We start from the raw sequence: 22,188 nt of genomic DNA on the forward strand, positions 1-22,188 counted from the left end.
TTTACAGCCCCTAAGATGTTCAGAGAGGTACAAAGGAAAAAAATTAAAACACCTATAGTCTTACCATTAAAAGATAACACCCATTTACATTTTTAAACATTTTTTATTGATTTATAGTCATTTTACAATGTTGTGTCAAATTCCAGTGTGCAGCGCAATTTTTCATACATGGACATATACACACTCATTGTCACATTTTTTTCTCTGTGAGGTACCATAACATTTTGTGTATATTTCCCTGTGCTATACAGTATAACCTTGTTTTCATTTACATTTTGATTTATTTACTTCTAGTATTTTCCATGCCTGTATGCTAAAAATCAGATTATATGGTAACTCTATTTTTAGTTTTTTAAGGACTCTCCATACTGTTCTCCACAGTGGCTGCACCAAATTACATTCCCACCAACAGTGCAGGAGGGTTCCCTGTTCTCCACACCTTCTCCAGCATTTATTCACCTGAAACTAACGCAACATTGGAAATCAACTATACTTCAATAAAAAAGTTAAATTATATACACAATTATTTCTTTTTTTTCCCACTCAAGATTATATGGTGAAATATTCTCATGACATTAAAATATACCATTTAAAAATGGACTATATTCCATTATTTAAGCATATCATGTTTTATTTAACCAATTCACTGCTGTTGAATATGTAGACTATTTACAATTTTGTCACCCGTTATAAATTCTACAAGTTGAACATCTTGTTATAAAAATCTTTGGCTGATCTTTTTATTGTTTGTTAGGATAGATTCCTAGAAGTGGAACCACTGGGTTAAAGGGTAGGCACTTTTAAAAAGTTCTTCACATATACACTAATATTAGTTTCCAGAAAGTTTGTTTACAAATGGTACCCCCATCATATCTAAAATATACCTACCAATACTGAATACTTTAATTCCATAGATGAAGTGATGCCTTGTTTATTTGTGGTATGTAAATTAGACTATTTTAATTTTTATATTATATATTAAAAATTTTAAGTTGAGGTATACTTGACAAATAAAACTATACGATACTTAAAGTGTACAATATGATGATTTGAGACACTTACACTTTGTGAAAGGGTTTCCTCCATCACCTCACATCAGCTATTATTTTATGCCTTGTTTAATTTTGAAGTTGAACTCACATTTTACAAAAGTCTTAGACTCAGTCCTCCATGGCCTCTTCCCCATCTGGCTGGAAGGAGGATGACATCCGGAAACCTTGGGGGCTCGATGTTGGAGACGGTGGAGGCTCACACAGTTGAGTCCCTGAATTGCCACACTGGAGGAGGGCTGCCCCGGACTCTGTTCCCCTGCCCAGTGCTCTCCCATGACTAGAAGGGGGGCTGCTCTTTTGTTGAGCCAGCATACATAGCAGTTAACCTACCCTCCTAATACTGTAATTAATTGCTTACTAACCATCAAGTGCTTGTTAACTATCAACTTCATATGCCAAATTAATGACACCATGAACTTGGTGACATGGGTTGGAAGACGCAAATTTTAAAACATACACACAGACACACACACACACACACGTTCACCTCTTCATTTAATTTTCAGAACTGTTGAGTAAGGGCTTGATATGTGAGGTTTTGGCATGGTATTAATTTCCTTGGTGCCCCCAAATAATGTGATTTTTGGACAGGAAATCACTAATGAGGTATTTCCACCTCCAAATGAAAATTGATTTGATTATCCCAATATGTTTCATGATATCTTATTTAAAGAGAGAATAAATTTAAACAATCCCAGGAAATTCAGCCTCACATCCAGGACAAGTAAAAAAGACATAAAGATTGCTCTTTTGGCGGGGGGCGGGGGGGGGGGGAAGACTGCTCTTTTCGTATGTTCTATGGGCCAGACCCGGAAGCTGCATACATCACTTCCGTTCCCATCTGACGGCCTAGCACTCAGCCACATCTAGGTGCCATGGGGGTAGGAAATGCTGCCCACTTCTTGGCCCAGGAAGGAGAGCATGGATTTGGGTGAGGAACTGCCATAATTGTTAATAAAGAAACTGTTCCTCTATCGTGCCTCCACGAACACCATCTTGGACTCGTCTTTTGGGACTCGAGCCTTGGGGTGAGATGCTTCTCTCAATTTTGGTGCTTAGCTTCCTGAAAGCATTGTGTGACTTCTGCCAAGGAGAAAAAGCTAACTGGAAACAATGTTTGAGGGGAGCTAATGAAATTGCATAATGGATTTTGATCAAGTGAAGGCTGGAGAAAGGGACAACTGAGAGAAATACATGCCAGTGAAAGCCATTCCCCAAGTCTTCCTTTTTCATACTCACATGAGAGGCTCTGCCAGTCTTCTGGAAGCCCAGCCTCCTCTGCTCAGGGGGCAGCAGTACCTAAGCACAGTCGTTTGTTGTTGGTAGAGGAAGGGGGTCAGGCGGCACTGAAGGCGATGTTTGTGTTTTCAGGAAGCCTTGGAGTGGGCCATGAAGAACCATTTGTGGGGCCATGCTTTGTTCCTGTCCAGCAAGATGGACCCAAGGACCTACAGCTGGGTCATGAGTAGGTAAGCTGGGGAGACCAACGGAGCCGAGAGGCCTCCCCTCCAAAGATGGGGGTGAGGGTGGGGAGAAAATTCAAGGTGCACGGAGAAGCCCTACATTTCAATTCTAAGCTGGACATGGCATTTCTCTTTTTCAGATTCTTATAACCCAGGCACAGACACATTCTTCCTAGTTGTTAAGTTGAATACAACATTTTAGTAATGTTTCCCAGGGTCAGAGTTTCCAAAAATTAAGTAGGTTTCTACATGGCAGTAGCCTTTCCTCTTTGGAGGGTCTGTTCTAGAGAGTTCCATTGGTGAGGGGACAGGCGATCACTCAGCGTTAACTGACAGAGCTTTAGGACTGAGAGTTAGTGACTGTCTGCTGCTCAGTCCCGCAGTGGGGATGTGGGTGTGGAGAAGTGGGTAGGGATTCAGGGTACCAGGAACGTGAGCTGTGGTAGGGAAGGGGTTTATAGGGCTGGGGAATAGATCGAGATGTCTTCATCTAATGGGAGACGTCAAGACTGAAGGGCTGTGTTCAGTCATAAATGATGCCAGCACATTGTGATCCGGGTCCAGGGGGGACCAGGCAGAATGCCCAAACCAAGGCGAGATAGGGATGGAGGTGTGAGTACATAGCCAGGAGTGCAGAACAAGGGCAATGAAACAGCCAAACAGAATCAGAATTAAATGGAGGTGGTGGGGGCAGGGGGCGCTGGAGTCAGTCCTTTTGGCTGAATCTAGCATCCATGGCTTGTCAGGGACAGACGTGTGGCGGGGTGGAGTAGGGCAGGGGACCCTCCTATAAGGAGCAGGCTTGGGTCAGACAGCAAGAAGGATACTTATCTTCTCACGTTGGTTAAAGCCGTGAAACTACCCTCTCAACTTCTCTTATATTTAATTAGTTGATTAATTAATTTTAAAATGTCGGCTCTGTATTTATTGATTTTTTTTTAATGGAGGTACTGGGGATTGAACCTTGGACCTTGTGCGTGCTAAGCATATGCTCTACCACTGAGCCACACCCACCCCCTCCTCAACTTCTCTTAAATTTAAATTGGCTGTAAGTCCTGTTGGGCAGAGTTGATAAGAAGGTGATCACCCCCACTTTAAGTTCGGTCTGTGGAGCTAACCTGGGAGCCCGTTCTTCATGATGGCCTCAGCCAAGTCTCTGTATTACTCTGACCCTCGGTTGTCCCAGGGACTAGTAATTCCACCTCGTACTTCAAGACGTTCAGAGTGAGCAGCACTGAACGTCTGTTGGAAGAAGCACTCTGAGCCCTGAAGGAAGGGTGCTGCTCAGTCAGCGATGTGGGCGGGGACGGTGGCAGACACAGCTCAGTGGTAGCCTGTGCACCTAGGATGCACGAGGTCCTGGGTTCAATCCGAAGTCCTTCCATTCAAATAAAAAAAAATCAAAGATGATGCTCCGAGGGGTGATTTTCCCTTCGGTTTTGGAAAGGAAAATCTTCACATTGTAGCATACATCTCCACTCCAGATTTTTGCCCTGGGCCATTGGTATTTGATGGAGCCCAGTGAATCGTGAAAAGTATCCCTTACTGAGTGGGCTTAAATCTCAAATCAGCCTATAGAGCTCATTATATCCTTGTTAAGCAGATCCCACGGATTGTCATCAGCAGGATCATTTCTGGTCTCTGTTCTCCGCCTCTTTGGTCACTGAAATGACTATTTAGTGCTAGTGAGTAAAAGCACTGCAGACGCAGGCTAGCGATGAGCCCGAGAACCAGCACCAAGGGCTGAGGGCTGAGGGCTGAGGGCTGAGGGCTGAGGGCTGAGGGCTGAGGGCTTGACTTGGAGGAGGGCTGCCGTAGGGGTGGCGGGCAGCAGTGGAGGGCGGCCAGGGGCGGGGGAGTGGCCCACGGAGAAGAGGCTCAGGTTAACCTTGTGCCTGGGTCATCTCTGCGATGACCGCGATGACCGAAGGCCAGCAGAGATGGTTACTCGGGAGTCAGGGTGTCAGTGCCCAAGCGCGGAGGATCTCCCCCATCAGTGAGCTCTACTTGGGCCGTGTGGTGGCGTGGAGATCGGAAAGTGGGAGGAGGTAGCAGAGGCACAACTGAACAGCAAAGAGAAACTCAGGATCCAGGAGAAGCCGCTGCAGTCCAGTAGGCATGACGGGGCTTGTGCCCAGCAGGCATCGGATAGCAGGCTCTCCTGGCGGGGTACCCACTGACGGTCCCCTCTCTCTGCAGCTTCACCAGCACGCTGGCGCTCAACGACCCCCTGCAGACGCTGTTCCAGCTCATGTCGGGGCGGATCCCACAGGCAGCCACGGTACCCTTCTCGACAGGACCCCGCCAACACCCCAGCATCCTGAGGGTTTAGGGGGTGGGGACTGCTCAGAAGTGAGGTGATGGCTTTAGAGATGAAAAAGAAACAGTAACTGTTCCTGAATCACCTCCCATGTGTCTGGCCTTGTGCTAAACACTGTGATGCACATCATTTCATTTAATGCATGGAGCTAGGAATTATTATCCCTGTTTTGCAGATGTGAAAACTGAGATGCAAAGATGGAAAATGAGGGGGGAGAGGGTATAACTCAGTGGTAGAGTGTGTGCTTAGCATGCACGAGGTCCTAGGTTCAATCCCCAGTACCTCCATTAAATAAATAAGCAAATAAGTAAGCCTAATTACCTACCCCCCCCCAAACAAAACAAAACAAAAATAAATAAAATTAAATATTAAAAAAAAAAAAGATGGCCAGTGACCCAAGATCACGGAGCTAGGAGTAGGGGAGTCAGGATCAGCCAGGGTCTGTCTGATTCCAAAGACCTTGCCCTTCCCGCAATCCCACGGCTGCCTGCTGTGTCTCCAATAGTGAGAGACCGCGTCCATGCTTCCCGCAGCCAGGCTTCCTTTCTTCCCAGCACTGCACGTCCACCCTTCAAAGCTTGGACACGTTCGCTTTTACATGTCAGCAGAGTGCTGTGTGGCTCCGGAGAGGTCTGAGGCCAGCTCACTAGTTTTCCTGTAACAAGAGACTTGATCTTTTTGTCCCAAGACACCCCTTACTCATCTTTGAAGTCCAGGAATTTACTAGGATGTATCTTGGTGTTGTCCGTGTGGGTGAGTTTTTCCCTTGGGGTACAGTATACTTACTCTTTTAACATGTGCACCTTACAGTTCAGGGATGTTTTCTTGAATTATATCCTTAAGTAATTGCTTTGTTCCATTGTTTTTGTTTTCTTCTCAGGAATCCTTTGTATACACATTACGTGTATCTACACACATGGGACTTATATACATGTAATTTTCTCTTTAATTACAAAATCCCTTTTTTTATTTCAGCTCTTTCTGCCTTCTTTTTTGCTTGTATGAGTTCCACCCCGTGTGTTCCTCACTGTGTTTTCATCAGTGTCTCTGGGCTTTCGAGCTCTCTCCATTCCTGTCTTTATTCCTCTGATTTTTCTCCCATGTCTCTCCTGCGCTCTGCAAAAGAGCCCACAGTCACCTTCTTCTGTTTTTTCCTTAAACTCATGATGAAATGCTGGGTGACCATTCTTTGCGTCATGGTAACATTTTTTCTGGTGAATGTTCTACCTTCCCCCTTCCTTTTATCTTGACAGTGTATCTGTACCTGTTCCTCCACAGGTGTTGAGTCTTCCCTGGCCCAGTTATTTATGGGATTTTGGAGATGGGGAGGGGCCGGGGCCCGATTCCAGGCCGGTCAGCATTTCCATGTGACCTGGTGTCTGTGAGGGTCTTTGCTTCTCCCTCGCCGGGGAGATGGTTGTGGGACCCCCTCCTTCTGCCTCCTGAGCCCACCTCTGTTCAATCGTCATTACTTCTGGAAGCCTTTTCTTGTATTTAGAGGCTTGGCTTTTCGCTGACACCTAGTTTTAATGAAAATGGACTTCATGCTTTTGCTTTTTGGTTCTTCTTATTGCTTGTGCACACTTTTAAGAAAAGAAAAGAGAAATGATGACTTTCACGCCCCATCGTCAAACCAACTGGCTGGACTGGAGCATGGGGTGCACTTCCCAGTTCCGCTGCATGCCTGTGCTCTGCAGTGGCATTGTCTCACGTCCCAAAGCACTAAATGCAGGAAATGATGTAACTACATGCAGTCCACTGGGTCTCATCGCATTGCTGGAGCTCGCTGATTGTTCCCTGCTTCGGGGTGAGAACACCGAGGAGCCAGAGGTGATGTGCCAGTGCAGTATTTGACCTTAGTGTCTGAGAGTTCCCCAGCATCGCAGCATCCAGGAAAAGGCCAGATTCTGGTACTTTTAATAAGAAGTGTAGTGGGAAAAGCATGGCAGCTGGGAAACACGGATGTGGGCTTCTGTCACAGGCCTCACCTAGACTCCGCTCCACACTGCCGTGTGACCCTGGCCTTGCTACTTAATCTCGGAGACTCAGCTTTTCATCTTCGTGGGCATTTTGATGCCCAGAAGAGTTATTGTGAAAACTAAAGGAGACAGAATATCTGAACATATCATCCGCCGTGCTTGGTGCATTGAAGTTCGTTAATAAGCGTTCTCTCTCTCTCTCTCTCTCTCTCAAAATCTCTCTCTACAGATCTGCCCTCCAGTGATTTTCTTCCCCCCCAAATCACCTGGGGAGGGGACAGAAGAATCACTTCTAAGTTTTTGTTCTTTTAGCAAGGGCTTTTCTTTTGCTGATTCCTTTAGTTCCAGCGTGGAAGAGCCTGGCTCACATGTTAAAATGGGAATAATAATAGGACGTGATGCATGTGCTTGTTCATAGGAGAAATGCTTAGCACGGGCTGTGGCCCACGGTCAGAGTGCAGTCAGTGAGAACTGCTGTTGATGTTGTGATTTATTCTCGGCATCAGCCTCATTCACACTGCACTGCCCAGGTAAACAAGGAGTAACTGTACAATGGAGGTGGACAAAGCATCTTTTGTTCTGTGGGACAGTTACAAATACAATACCAAATAATTGTGAATTGTTGGACCCCCAGATCTCAGCTGTGACTGTCAGTCTCCTGCTCTGCCCGTTCTGTGGACCACATTGGAGAACCGGCTGGTCTGCACATCACCTCTTTCCTTTGCTGGGCTTCCCTGCGTGTGTATTTGCACCTACATGTCATTGATAAAGTGCAAACCAAGCGTAAGGCGCTACTCTCTGTGCTTTTCCTGTCTTATTTTATGATCAACGATAACAGGGTAGACATTGTGATCTCCATTGAAGAGATGAGGAAACAAAGTTTCAAAGACATTAAGAAACTTGCTCAAGAGGTAGGACCCCTGTGGAATCCAGGACCTGTGTCGTTTTTATGACATGTGTTGTTTCTTTGTTGATATTTCCTGCCTGGAAGTTCCCCTTCCTTCAGGATAAAGGTGGCCCATCCTTTGTGTGGGACTTCTGCTTGCTTCCCCTGCTCTGTGTTACCCTCTACCGCCCCCTCGTGGAGTTCTGCTGCCTCTGCATCGTCACCAGAGGCAGAGGACAGAGCCCCCCGCTGGAAGGAAGATGGAGATGGAGGGCTGTCTGGGCTTGGTTTTCTCACTACTCAAGGGGCGATAGGAATCAGACTTCACAACGTTGTTCTGAAGATTAAAGAAGGTGATGTGGGGGAGAGAGCTTTGTAAAGCCAGAAAACTTTAGCCATTTGGTAATATATTAAGGAGTCCATTGTTCCCCTGCCTTTTATTATTATTATTATTATTTTAATGGAGGCCCTGGGGATTGAACCCAGGACCTCATGCATACTAAACACTACACTCTACCACTGAGCTATACCCTCCCCACTCTCCTGCCTTCTGACAGGCTAATGTGGACTCTCCTCATGAGCCAAGGGTATTTGATCTTCCTTCTCCCACTGAAACATCAGGGTTTTTTTTTTTTTGGATTCTGTCCCTAGCTATTGGGGTTAGGGGCACCAGGAAGAACTTTGAAAATTAGTGACCAATAGTGTCATTTTATTTCTCTCCCAATATCCCTGTGTATGTATGTATGTATGTATATGTGTCTGTCTGCCTATCCATCTTTCTAAGAATTTTTTGGTTTGTTTTATATATATATAACTGAAGTGTAGTCAGTTTACAATGTGTGTCAATTTCTGGTGTGCAGCATAATGCTTCAGTCATACATATACATACATATATTCGTTTTCATATTCTTTTTCACCCTTCTAGGAGTTTTGCTTTTTGAAAAAGAGCACCCCAAATCGGTGGCCGGCAGTGTGGCAGGCACTATAATGGGCGCTCCCTGCGAACCAGGAAGTAGACAGCCACCTTCCTTACCGACATTGCCTGCTCACCTACATCAGTGCAACATCACTCAATTTTCAATTTCTCTGCTGCTTTTCAGTGTTGTGGGGACAAGCAGTGGGGAGACTGGAGGCCTCACTTGGCTGTGATTCTGTCGAATCCGGGTGGGGACCGGGAGCTGTATCAGCACACGATCGTCACCATGGGGGACACCCTGGGTAAGCCGAAACCCGCCCCTCCCCTCCTCTCCTCTATCTCCAGGCAGCTTTAAACATCCTGGGTTTAGCGGCTTAGGTCCTGTGTTGGGCCCAAGTCTCTGCCTCAAGCTTTCTTTGACCCAGAAACTCAGTGTACTGGGGACAGAAAGTCCAGAGAAAGGAGGCTCCGTTTCCCAGATTTCTGCTGTGACCCGTGCAGGCCAGGCCCCTGACACTCTGGTGTCCTGTTGCTGTAGGAGGCTCCTCGAAGTCATACATGGAGTTAACACCTGGGGCCCCTCCCCTCCTGCTGCCCTTGGTCCCACGGTGACCCCCCCTCAGCCAGATAGGAAATTCTATTTTTGCCTGAACCACGGAGGGTAATTGCATGGTCTTTATTTCTATTATCTCTCTGTGAACGTGGCCTTTTAAACACTTAGGGGCTGTTGAATGTTACAGATCAGTGGTTCTCAGATTGGGTCAAGGGGCAGCACATGGCTTTGTGGAACTTGGTGAAACTTTCAAAAGAGCTACGTGTACGGTTGTGCCCAAATGTCAGGTTGCTGGGCACCTGGGTAGAAAGAGAAGGAACTTTTGTTGAACCTGCTTGGGTGCCGGGCCCTGTGCTGGTTACCTTACCCATTTGAATTCATTCAATGTTGAAGTAATGGGAAAACGTATGGGAGAACACTGTAAGATCGGGAACAATTTGGTAATGAATGTGATTTTTATGAGCACCGGGGAAAGTCTTCTATTGTTTATTTTAGCAGGGGCGGCATTAGTGCCCCAAGAAGCCTGGTTTAAAAATGGCTGCTCCCCATGGCCCGCTTCTCCTCCCAGGTGCATGTATTTCTACTCATTTCTCCCCCTCTGGACGGACTAAAACGCCTAGAAGCTCCCTCATCAAAAATCCATTAGGTGGGGGAATGTGAAAGACTGCCTTATTCTGGCTGAAGACAAGCGAAATGTAATGTCGAGGCCAAAAATGCGGTGGGAGGAGTGGGCTCTGGGGTCTGTTACTTGTGGTGTGAAAAGCTTGTTCTTCTACTCGCATGAGGCTCCGACCTCCGGGCGGGGTCTCCAGCCCTCTCCCCTCTCGCCCAGAGGGGGCGTCCCCACGTGGGCGTGTCCCGTGACCCGGGCTTGTTCTCCTGCAGCTGGGAAGGGGCTGGTGGAGGCCGCTCACTTCTGCTACCTCATGGCCCACGTGCCCTTCGGCTACTACACCGTGAAGACAGACCACCTGGCTCTGCTGGGCAGTAGCCACAGGTATGCGGCCTTCTTGGGGGGAAGGGGGTGGGAGGGACGTCTTCCAGGAGATTGTTTCAGCCCTCGCTGGGTTTCACGGCTCCATTGTCCACTGTCTTGTGTGAATTTCGGAGACAGCTGGTCCCCTCTTCTGGGATGGTTTTCGGCACCGGTAGGTTCTGGGCCAGGGGATGTTCGGTGGGTGCCGCATCGCACCGCCAGGGGGCGTCAGGTCCAGGCTCTGTTCGGGGAAGCTGTGAGCTGGTGCCTGTGGGTTGTATTGCGCCTCTTCCGCCACGCGGTGGCGCCCTGGCTCCACGACCAGAGACTGAAAATGCTAGTGAGAGGCGGTGGCTTGAGGTCTACAGTGAGGCAGCCCTGAGCCTGTTTTCAGAGCCCGCCTTGGGCAAAACCTGAAAGTGGAGGAAGTTTACTTTTAGCCCCCACACCCTACACTGATTTGGTGCACAAGCTACTCAAAGTCCTGCCTGTCACTTATTCAACCTGCTGGCCATAACACTAGGCTTTTCACAGAAGGACCTTAATAAGCCCCTAGAGAATGAATAAATGGACAAAAAGACCAGTTTTGCTCTGTTGCTGCCCTCCACATTCCAGATCTTTCTCCCTCCCTGTAATAGTTAAGATTTCATAAGCTCTTATATTGTGCTAGACTTTTTTTTTATTGCACTATTTCCTTAATCATTATTTGTTTACCCTGAGAAGAAGGTACATTTTTCATCTCACTTTATAGAGGAAGGAAACTGAGGCACAGGACTTGGAATCTAGACTGCCGGGCTTTTCTTTGTAGAAACACACCATCTCACGGCCTGTCAAGGTCATGGTCTCTGATAGCACGTAGTTAGTTTGCCAAAGAAGCCAGTCTGAGCCAAATGTGACAATAAGTGAAATGGGTTAATATGTCTCCCTTGGTGTTTCTCTCGTATGAGGATGTTTCTGGGGCTTGGCCTCGTTGACTGTGACTTCAAACACCATGCAATTGTTTTCGGGTCCATGGGAACTCTGAGGGCTGCTGAAATCACATTCACCCAGTCTGCTGCCTCCCTGAAATGAGCATCTGACCTAGGGACCATCATTTGATTTTTGGCTTAGCCTTTCCCCCCTTCCTCTGCCAGGCCTTCCTTCTCCAGTTCTCCTGCAATGTCCCATCCCTCCCTCTTTCCTGCTCAGGCGAGGGTTCAGGGGGGGGGGCGGCCTTTCCTGCGCCCATTCCAGGATCTCAGCGCACTGAGGCTGGCTCTCATGCACTGAAAGGGAGAACCCAGTGCCCCACTGAGCTGGGAGAGAGCAGCTTGCCTTAAGTGACCCTCCAGCAAAGAAGGCAGGAACCCCCTCTGCGCAGTCTCTCTCCCCTCAGTGCCTCTTTCCTCTCTTGGAGCTGCCCCAGGGATCAGCCCGGGACAGAAACTCTACCATGAATGGGTGCAGCTGGTGTTTGGCCATCAGCTAGGATTGAAACCCACCCCCACCTCAATCTCTTTTATTGTTATTCCCGGTTATAGTCAAGAGTTTTTGAAATTTGCAACAACTGAGGCCATCCAGAGGACGGAAATCTTCGAGTACTGTCAGCTGCTGGGCCGCCCCAAATCCTTCATTCCTTCTTTCCAGGTAACCGAACCCTTGCGGGGCTGCCGCCTTAGCTGCGATCCGCGGCAGCGGGCGGCTGGATTTTCAGCCTTGCTCTTGGCACCTAGTCCCTGGGCTAGGTCATCTCCTGGACTTTCCCTCATTAGCTGGGGTGTGGGAAGGGTTTGGATTTCTTTCCATGTCCCCTAAAATTCTGCATTTTAAGATAGAAAAGCAAAACCTTGCAGCAGCTTCTCGGCGCGAGGCTCCTGCCCCACTCCTGACAGAGGAGAATCGTGCCCGCAGCCCCGGGACCCCAGCTCCCGCCTGCAGCCGTGTTCTCTCTCCAGACGGCTCCACCTTCTCCTGGTCCACGGCCATCCTGCCGGGACGGGAGCTCGAAGGCCCAACCGGGGCTGCTTACCCTTCTCCCTCTCCTTCTGACCCGCCTCTCCCGTCTCTTTTGTCTCCTCTGTCTTTAACTCTGCCGATTCCTCCCTGCTCTGTCCTTGGCCCCCATCCTTCCTTCTTCCCCTCAGGGCTGCAGCTGTGCAGGTGGCGTCCACACCCGGGTTCTGACCTCCCTTCTCAACTTCTCTGCTCCCTGCCCTGTTGTCCCCTTAAATTCAGAGACACTCCTTCAGGGCCTGTGTTGAGAATGTACGTGGCGGTGGCAACACACACACACAGACACACACACACACACACACACACACCACGAAACATGAAACAAAGCCTTGGATATGAATGAATTACTGTATAGAGGGAACGACCCAGGTAGTATCTTCTTCAAGAGTTTTACCAAAGACCCACCTTCTCCAGCAAAGCCTGGCCTGACCAGCTCCTTTGGGTCCTTGCAGGTCTTAAGTCTCTTTCTCTCTCGTCTTTAGTCATCCCACCTCCCGGCTGTCTTTGGGCTGATAGCAGTGAGACTGGCTGGCTTCAGGGAGCGTGTTCCCCACGCCTGGCACTGTGCTATGACGCCTTTGCTGTATGACTTCTAATCTGTGAGGCAGACGTGATAACCCCCCTTTCACAAAAAGGGAAACTGAGGTTCGGAGGAGTCATGTGCTCTTGGCTGACATCTCTTGCGTACCACTTGTTCCAAGGCCTTCACGTGGGTTATCTCATTGACTCTTTACAACAACCAAGGGGTAGCTCGTATTATCATCCCCATGTTGTAGCGAGGAAACCAAGGCACAGGGTGGGGGTAGGGTAACCAGCTCAGTGTTCCACGCCCAGCACGGAGCTGAGATTTGAACTTGGGTCTGTCTGGTTCCCAGCCCTCATGATCCATCTCGCTGTCGCTCCCGCTTCCCTGAATACTTACCTGTATCTGTCTGTACTGTCCTGTGGGCGTGAAGCCCCTGCACTGGAGTCATTTTTCCTTCTTTTCTACATTCCCCCTGGTGTCTGGTCCTGTGTCCCCATACGCCAGGCTCCCCAGAGACGTGGGCTGCCTGAGAAGAGTCCGGTGCATTTCCATGGTGACCAGAGCCTACGGAGATTCAGCTGATGTGACTTCCATCCCTTTCTCCAGAATGCAGGGCCTGCGGGCTGGATTTGGAATGGTGCCTGTGCACAGCTAGAATGCCCCACAGGGCACAAGGCCCTCTTTAATATTTGGATCCAGAGTTAGAGGAAGCTGGCAGTCATCTGACTTCCAAGAAGTCTTATCTCCATTTCCCTCTGTCTGTCCCTGCCCGGACGGACTCGTCACTGGCCCTGCTCCTCTTCGCAGGTGTATAAGCTCCTTTATGCTTCCCGTCTGGCAGATTACGGCCTCGCATCCCAAGCCTTGCATTACTGCGAAGCCATTGGCACGGCCCTCCTGGGCCAGGGAGAGAGCAGTCACCCTGTGCTATTAGTGGAACTCATCAAGGTGAGCTTCTCAAAGGGGTCCCTGCAGGTGTGTTATCATCAGTGTTCAGAGAAAGCTCTTGTAAAGTGGCCCCGACTCCCCGTGTCATCTTCTTTGAATGCGCTGCCAAATTGGAGCCCGTGGCTCTAAACTTTGACCACGTGCGCATGTCCAGATGTGATAAGGGGAGGCCTGACACTGCACAGAGAGCGATGCTACGGGCAGGGGTGGGGGAAGCAGCGACTGGGGGCCTGCAAACCAGGCGTGTGCTGTGCAAGAAATTCCTTCTTGCATCTGCTTTCTTGGTACAGTAAAACTGCGTATTAACGGTGAACCGTTCTAATTACAAAAGCTGGGCTTGGAAAAATATATTTTAGTGATTAAAACAGGAAATGTTCCTTATTAAAAAGCTTTTAAATGCATGGAATATTTTATCACATGTGAGATACATTCCAAAAAAGAAAACAGAAACATATCAACTTTTAGTTCCTGGGAAAGAAAACAATCAGGCGAATAGATGTTCCAATTAATTGAAGAAAAAATCCATTTGCTGAGAGTAAAAAGGCAGCCTGCCATCAATTCTGGCTTTGCCTTAGATGAGGCCCCAGGCGTTGGATTCTGGTACCAACAAAGTCTGTGGTGCTGAGCCCTCTTTAATGGCAAATTTCCGGCGACAGGATGATGGCTGTAGGAAGCTCAGGACCCTGAATGGAAGGGTAGGGCAGTCTGGGGACTTGATGAAGGACTAGTCTTGCAATACCGGCAGTCCCTCCACCAGCAGCAGGGCATCACCTGTGAGGGAGCTTGTTAGAAATGCAGAATCTCGGGCCCTGCAGACTTCTTGGATCAGAATCAGCGTTTTAACAAGGTCCCAGGTGGCTCCTATGAGCCCTGAAGACTGAGAAGTGCTGCTACTGAGGACAGCTTTGCTGAGACAGGAAGCCGAGTAACAGTTTCTGCTCATATTTTATTTAATGTCTAACACCAAGATGGGGTAAACTGTTTATGTTGTGATGTGGGGGGGGGATGTCTGCTGAATCTGCTGCCTCTCAGTTCTTCTTTGTTTGTTTGTTTTTTTGAGTTTAAGTGAGTGAATTTAAGTGAGTGAAAGCTCTCTTCTTTTCTCTGGCTGCCTCTCCCCGTGGTCTGTCCTTTCCTCTTCCTTCTGTCCCTCCTCTTCCCTCTCTTGCTGTCTGGCATAGCTGGCGGAGAGACTGAAGCTGTCAGATCCCCTGGTTTTAGAACGCCGCCGCCCTGGAGGCAGGGACCCGGAGCCCGACTGGCTGGTGCAGCTTCGAGGGCGGCACGAGGAGCTGCAGGTGAGTTGGGGGAGCAGGTTAGCTCACATAGAGGGTCGTGGGGCCCCCGCCACCCGTGAGGCGCTGTCTGACCTGGGAAGGGGTAGCCCTCAGCTCCCCCGCTGCTGCCTCCCTCCTGGGTGGAAACATTTTCCTGCATTGGCCTGTGAGACAGGGGGGCCCTCTTCCAAATCCCCCTGCTACCCTTCTGCGGTCCCAGAAGATACATTTTTATGACCATCAAAGCTTCCACTATTCCGTGAAGAACAGTGGATCACGGCGGCCCCGTGTCACTTCCATGTAACGAAGGGCAATTGCTTAAAAGACTTCCGGGCTTTTCCTTTTTTCTTCTGCCAATTGATTGCAAAAGCTGCTGGGAGTAACTATAACAGCCATTGGAACAGAGCCGCCTCTGTTTTCTTTGTCCCTCTGACTCTGAGAAAGGGCAGGTAGGTTTTTGAGGCACACACGGCCCTTGCTTCCTCCATGTGCTGTGTGATCTGGGGCCCACAGTTCCGTTCCTTCCTCCCGTCTGGGAGAGGATGGGTCCCTGGTCCCTGCCTGCTCCAGGCAGAGCTGGGAGGCAGGAAGGGCTGAGGCCACCCCCCCCCCCGCCAAGGACCCTCCCCCACCAGCCCCTGCATTCAACTGGGGCGTCTTTACCTTGTCACTCCTGAAGTTTATTTTTGACTTAATTTTAACCATGGCTCACTCCTTTTGTTTGTGTTGCCTAAAAGGATTTTACTTTATTTTAATAGCAAAAGGTAGCAGGAGACACGGGGGATCCTCGTTCTGCTCACTCGGCTATTTCGGGAGCCAGGAAAACAACAGGTACCCAAACCAATGAGCTGAGCATGTAAATCACTGACTCTCGGGATCAGATTACACTAAAGAATGCAAGCTTAAAACGTACTCATCCTTCCCTTCCTGGAGCGCCTTCCTTGCCTGTGTCAATCTGACCCGGTGGCCCAGGCCCCCTCTGCACACAGCTCTGCCGGCCACAGGCACCCCAACACTTCTGTTTCCTAAGTATTAGAGTTTTTGCTTCACATCTGGGTTTTTCTTTTTCTTTTCTTTCTTTTTTTAAATTGAAGTATAGTTAGTTTATAATGTTGTGTCAATTTCTGGTGTATGGCATAATGCCTTAGTCATACATATACATACATATATTCCTTTTTATATTCCTTTCCATTATAGGTTACTATGAAATATTGAATATAGTTAGTTCCCTGTGCTATAAGAGTAGAAAATTGTTTTATCTATTTTGTATTTTGTAGTTAGTATCTGCACATTTTGAACTCCCGATTTATCCTTCCCCACACATTTTCCCTCCTGGTAACCTTAAGTTTGTTTACTATGTCTGTGAGTCTGTCTCTGTTTTATAAATAAGTTCATTTGTGTTTTTTTTTTAAGATTCCACATATAAGTGGTATCAGATGGTATTTTTCTTTCTCTTTCTGGCTTACTTCACTTAGAATGACAATCTCCAGGTCCATCCACGTTGCTGCAAATGGCATTATTTTATTCTTTTTTATGGCTGAGTACTATTCCATTGTATAAATATACCACAACTTCTGTATCCAGTCATCTGTCAATGGACATTTAGATTGTTTCCATGTCTTGGCTATCGTATATAGAGCTGCTATGAACATTGGGTTGCGTGTATCTTTTCACACTTTCAGATTTTAATCTTGTTATGCCATGTTGTTATCTAATTGTTTCCCATATGGTAGTACCGTCTTCCCAGCTGAATGCATTTCTTGAGGCTGGAGATGGTGGATCATCTGTATTCCCTGTTAGTGGTGGGGACACAGGAGGCACCTTGAGCAGTAACTTGCCACACCCATGTGGAATAGGTTTCAAAGTATTTTCAACAGATCTCTCCTTTCTCTCAGGATGCCTGAGTGTTGGGTCGGGCAGACATTATCACCCCAGTTAGCTCTGTGCCCTTTCCCCAAACGAGGCCCCACAGTGGAGTCAGGACAGGGCCTCATCTCTTTACTTCCCGCTGCTTCCCAGCCTTCTATGCTCCCCTCGGGGTGAGAGAGGGGAGGACAAGGAAGGGCAGGCCTTGGTTTCTTTCTCCCAATTGTGCTACTAAGTCCTGGAATCTGAGGCTCAAGGGCTGCAGGAGAGCAGGCTTGGGTGTTTCTGAGTGGCTGCGTTGCTAGCAAGTAGCCATGTCTCCTAATCACACTGGTGGGTCAGCCGCCACATCAGTCCCGAGACCTTGGGCCAGCCGTTGGACACGTCCACACCTTGGTCTGGCTCGTCAGCAGAGCCACAATGAGTACCATCAGTGTCCCTGCTTCTTGAAAAGCAGAACCACCATTTCTGGAGTCTGATTTGGGTTTTAACTGGAAATTTTGTAAGTTTCAAGTACCCAAGTCTATTAGGACATCCTTAAAGCAGAAAGTTTATCCCAAAGCAAAAAAGTGTGGTGTTAAATGAGATGGTAATTTCTGCCCCACTAACCCACTGGTGGAAGGTTCAGAGGTCATACAAGGTGGTGAGGGAAATGGTTTTGTAAACTCCAAGTCATAAGCGGTGAGAGGTATTAACTGTCACTGCTGTGTCATACTTGTCATCGCATTAATGACAGCTGCATCAAGCAGCTTGTCCTTGTCACTGCTTTCCAAAGAGCACATGGGCAGGAATGTTCCTGGTGTGATTAGTCCTCACAAATGTCACATTTCAGGTCTCACTTCTTCCTCTTTGCCCTGCGTCCTTAGAAAATGCTTTCAACCAGGACCTTTCTGGGTATCAAGGCAACTCAGAAGCCGCTGGGGACCAGTCAGCCCTGTGGCCAACACTGGAACAGATGGGCCCAGGCCGGCCCAGCCCACAGCAGCCCCTTCCTCTCCAGCCCGGCTCCTACCCAGCAGGAGGAGGTTCCGAGCAGACAGGGGTCCCAGTGCCTCCTTACTCCATTCTTAAGACCCATCTGCCAGGGACTGGTGGCAGCGTGGCAGTGACAGGGGCTCCTGGAGGAAGGGCCTGGGAGGAAGCCCAGCAGATACACCTGCCCCCTGGTAAGACCTGGCAGCGAGGTGGGAAGCCTTGGGTGAGGAGGTGTGGAGGGGAGCAAGGAGATGAGCGGGGTGCAGGGACCGCTGGGAGGAGATGGGGTCAGAGCTGTAAAGACCGGGGCAGTGGGCATGCACATGATTGAGGGCCTACTGTGTGTCAGCCCCAGTACTGGGGCTTCGCATACACCCAGGGCCACTGCTCTCCTCCGTGCCAGTCTGCCTCTCTACTGGGAAGAGCAAACATAGCATGGCCAGTAGTGGCCACTCCTGCCTGCTCCGTGGATTCTGTAGTTCCTGGGAAAGAGGCTGGAGAAGGCAAGAAAATGCCATCTATGTCTCGAGCTGTAGTTTCAGCAAAGTCTTCTTTCTGAAGGTGTCACTGTCAGGGACTATTGGCAGAGGCCGTGCTTCTGTCCTGTCCCATCAGGCCTTGGATGACAGGGCCGAGCCGGGGGGAGCATTGCCGAATGATGCCAGGGAATGGCTGGAAACCAAACAGAAGGCTCTGCTCTCAGACCTTCTAAGATAAGGTCCTGTCCAAGATGGGAGACTCAGACAGAGGGGAGGTCAGGGAGGATCCCCATGGTCCAGCTCGATGTGACCCTGGTTTCCAGGATTCCTAAGGAACGACCTTGGTTTGGGCTGGAGGTTGGTGAGCAGCCTGTCCTGGGGCGGCTGGAATTGAGAGGGTTATGCAAATAGACTTGAAATTTACCATGATGCACTTGGGCTCAGAGCTCCAGCTGCTTGGCGATTAAGATAGCGGACTGTGTCCCCATCATCCTTCTTCAGGAGCGAGGGAAAAGGCACAACCTCACATCACTATTTTTGTTGTGTTTTGTGCCATAGGAGAGAACACAGTGTCTCCAGGAGCCTTCCAGCATCCTGATGATCAGAAGGTCATTTCCAAACCACAGGTGAGAGGACAAAGGCCGGCACATGGTGGGGGCCCACTCGGAGCTGTGGGTTTTCTCCAGTCGCCCTAGTTTCTTATGCAGACTCCTTCCTGTGCTTTGCACCAGCCCTCTCTACCACCTTTCACCTTGTTTCTTTCTATACCAGATCCTGAGAGGTGGGGAGGAGGCTTTGTTCTCGTTTACGTTCAGTCCCACCAACCTGTGTCCTCAGGGGCAGCAGGGCTGGTTAGTCCTCTTACGTCCTCTTCTAGCTGTGGCACCGAATGCTGACTATGCCCTGCCCTTGCCGCATCATGGAAGACTCTTGATATTTCTTTCTTTGAATTTTTACCTTACTTTATTTCCAAAAAGGACCTACGGCAGCTGTGTCTCTTCTCCTCAGGTGGGCTGTCAGATCATGGAGATGACCATGCCTAGTTAGCCATCCATCCAGCTGTTGAATGACCAAATCTCTTCCCCCAACAATGGGCGTTGCTGGTTCCAAGCATGAGATGTTCTCTCGCTTTGCCTGGTTGGAGGGTGATATTATAGAACTTTCTCAAGTAGTAACCGGGCGACAGACCTTAAAATACTTCTATGATTTACTTTTTTTTCCCCCTGAAAAACAGAAAGTATCATATAAAGAATCAAACAGACATCACACATAATCCTACAGTCAGCTGTTTTGGTTTATTTCCTCCCAGTATTTTTCCTGTGTACAGGTTTCCCCTACTATCTGAAAGCAGAGTGTTCCTATGAAGCCTTTCATAAGTGGTGAGAAGTGAAGAAGCAATACCTTAGGACACATCTTGCTAACGATGCACAGAATAAATCGAGATAAAGCATAGGTGCTCACAGACACAGTTCGTAGCTATGAGATGCTGCGTGGAGTTCCCGGGAAGGAGCTTGGCGGGGCCGCTCTCATTGTTCCAGATACATGCTTCTTCTATAGCGACTCCTGCAAAACCAAAGTTGAATGCTGTTTTTTTTTTTTTTTTTTTGCCTTTTTTCCCTAAAAGCAAAAATCCTCTTTGGATTTTTGGGGGGTAGCAAAAACAGGTACTAATGCAGGTCTCCGGTAAAAGCCAAGTGGCATAATGCTAACTTTCAAAAAGCAGGGGATACTGGTCTGTGTATATATGTGAGTATATAAATGTGTATACATACACACATATGTGTTTTTAAATGGTTAAGAACATATGGAGATGAAGCTTTATTTCCTATTTAATACAAAAAAAAAAAGGTTTTCCATGCTATTCCTAGATATGACTTTTAATACGGGTGTGAGAAAATCTGTTGTATGAAAACACCATCATTCATGCATTTATTCATTCACAAATACTGATTTCCTTCGACATACCTGGCACTGTTATGGGGGCTGGGGAAACACAGGGAACCAGCCAAAGCCTACCCTCTGGTGCTTCTATTCAGGAGGTGACTGCAAATAAACCACTGTACATGTAAGGGATGTTATTTTAGGTAGCATGGCCAGGGAAGGCATCTCTCAGGGAGGTCACAAGGGAGGGTGGACAGGAGCCAGGTGAGTATTCAGGGAACAAGCATTGACGGCAGAGGGAACAGCAAGAGCAAAGTCCCTGAGATGGGACTGACTTGGTCCAATCAAGGAAGAGCAGGAATCACTGTATCTGGAAGGTAAGGAGCAGCATGGAGAAGGCTAAGAAGCAAGACCAGAGGGGCAGAGAGAGGCAAGGCCATGGAGGGCCTGGTAGGCCCTTTAAGGAGCTCGGATTTTAATTCGTCCTTCCCACATTGTTACCTGCTTCAAGTGTGTCTCTTTTCCTTTCCTTTCTTCCCTACTTTTTTTTGCTACTCTTCTCTCCCCTTCTCCTCATGTATAAAACACAGTGATGGACAGTCTAGTATATAAGCCCTTGTCTATTTCTTGAATTATTCAATTAGGAGAAATTCCAAGAAAGAGAGTCAGATTGCTTAGGTTCGAATCTTTACTTTGCCACTTACTAGCTGTGTGACCTTAGGTTGCTTAACCTCTCTGTGCCTTAGCGTTCTCATATGTAAAATGGGACAATAATAACAGTACCTACCTCACAGGACAGTTGTAAGGATTTAATGAATCACTATATATGAAGCGTTTATAACACTACTTGGTACACAGTAAATTCTACACTCATTAGAATAAAAATATAAAGCTTTTTCTATATTTACCAAAGTATTTTTGAAAAATTATACCAGTTACGTTTTTTTGAGAGTGCAAAACATAAAATAACCTAGGAGGACAAACACTTTATGATTCTACTTATATGAGGCACCTAGAATAGGCAAATTCATAGAGACAAAAAAAGTAGAGGTTACTAGGGGCTGGAGGGAGGGGAAAATGAGGAGTTAAGTTTAATGGGGACAGAGCTTTTTTTAAAAATTGAAGTACAGTCATTCATAATGTGTCAATTTCTGGTGTATAGCATGTTTCAGAGGGACGGAGTTTCTGTTGAGGTTAACGAAAAGTTCTGGAAATGGTCATTGGTGATGGTTACACAACATTGTGAATATCCTAATACACTGAGTTAAACACTTAAAATGGTTAAATGAATAAACTTTATGCTATGTGCATTTTACCACACATACAAAACTAACATAAGGAGACGGGGGCATCTTTTACTCCCCTCTGGTGCAGTTGTTCAGTTGATCTTGAACAAGTCTGCTAGGAAGTGGGGTCTAGGGTGAGTTAGGTTTGAAGGCTGTCACATTGCCTGTCCTTTGGGCTCCCGGGTCCCTGCGGGGTGTTTGCCGTCTCTCTTCATCTCCAGTGGTGGCAGTCCAGACCCCTGCTCCAGGCCTCGGCGGAGTTCTGGAAATTTGATGTTTTCTGGGAGGTAGCGCAGTGGCCGAAACCCTCAGGATTAGGGATAATCCGAGGACTGGGGTTGGGCAAACCATTTCCCATGGCTAAGCCCTAGTTCCTCATCAGAAAAATACGATCCTGTAAGGCCACCCGCTCTGACTTACCGAGCAGGTCGGGTGCGGGAGTGCACGTCAACATGCCTTTGTCACCTGTCAGGTGCTATAAAAATGTTCGTTCTATTTTCTTTACTTCCAGGGGCCGCAGATGCCCAGAGCACGAAGTACTTCCGAGAGTTCCACCGTTTCAGTCAACGAGAATGAGGAGGAGTCCTCCAACGAGGAAGATCAAAAATCTTCCCCCAATCCCGCCCGGAGAGGAAAGCCCGGAGACGGGAAGGAGAAGGTGGAGCGCCCTGCTCTCCCCGCGGCCCCTCCCTTCCCTGGGCGGAGCAGGGCGGGGAGCCCCGCCTCGCTCGTGGCCCCGCCTCGCTCGTGGCCCCGCCCCGCCCGTGTCTCCCGCGCCACGTGGGGCGGGTTGGCCTCGAATGCAGACCCCCC

The 22,188-nt window shown here is 48.3% G+C and overlaps 1 protein-coding gene across 4 annotated transcripts in view; it reads left to right on the forward strand.

The window, feature by feature from the left end:
* Window positions 1-22,188, forward strand: part of LOC102521092 (protein transport protein Sec16B) — a 39,224-nt gene that overhangs the window by 11,586 nt on the left and 5,450 nt on the right. For all 4 annotated transcript variants that reach the window (XM_032463671.1, XM_032463673.1, XM_032463674.1 and 1 more), the window contains exons 12-22: window positions 2,424-2,521; window positions 4,715-4,796; window positions 8,801-8,918; window positions 10,055-10,166; window positions 11,666-11,771; window positions 13,471-13,611; window positions 14,793-14,909; window positions 15,647-15,719; window positions 17,621-17,920; window positions 18,767-18,834; window positions 21,887-22,033. In XM_032463671.1, the coding sequence (XP_032319562.1) occupies window positions 2,424-2,521; window positions 4,715-4,796; window positions 8,801-8,918; window positions 10,055-10,166; window positions 11,666-11,771; window positions 13,471-13,611; window positions 14,793-14,909; window positions 15,647-15,719; window positions 17,621-17,920; window positions 18,767-18,834; window positions 21,887-22,033 (1,362 nt within the window). The remainder of the gene's footprint in view (window positions 1-2,423; window positions 2,522-4,714; window positions 4,797-8,800; window positions 8,919-10,054; window positions 10,167-11,665; window positions 11,772-13,470; window positions 13,612-14,792; window positions 14,910-15,646; window positions 15,720-17,620; window positions 17,921-18,766; window positions 18,835-21,886; window positions 22,034-22,188) is intronic.

Source organism: Camelus ferus, chromosome 21 (genome assembly GCF_009834535.1).
Source record: "Camelus ferus isolate YT-003-E chromosome 21, BCGSAC_Cfer_1.0, whole genome shotgun sequence".
NCBI classification, from domain to species: domain Eukaryota; kingdom Metazoa; phylum Chordata; class Mammalia; order Artiodactyla; family Camelidae; genus Camelus; species Camelus ferus.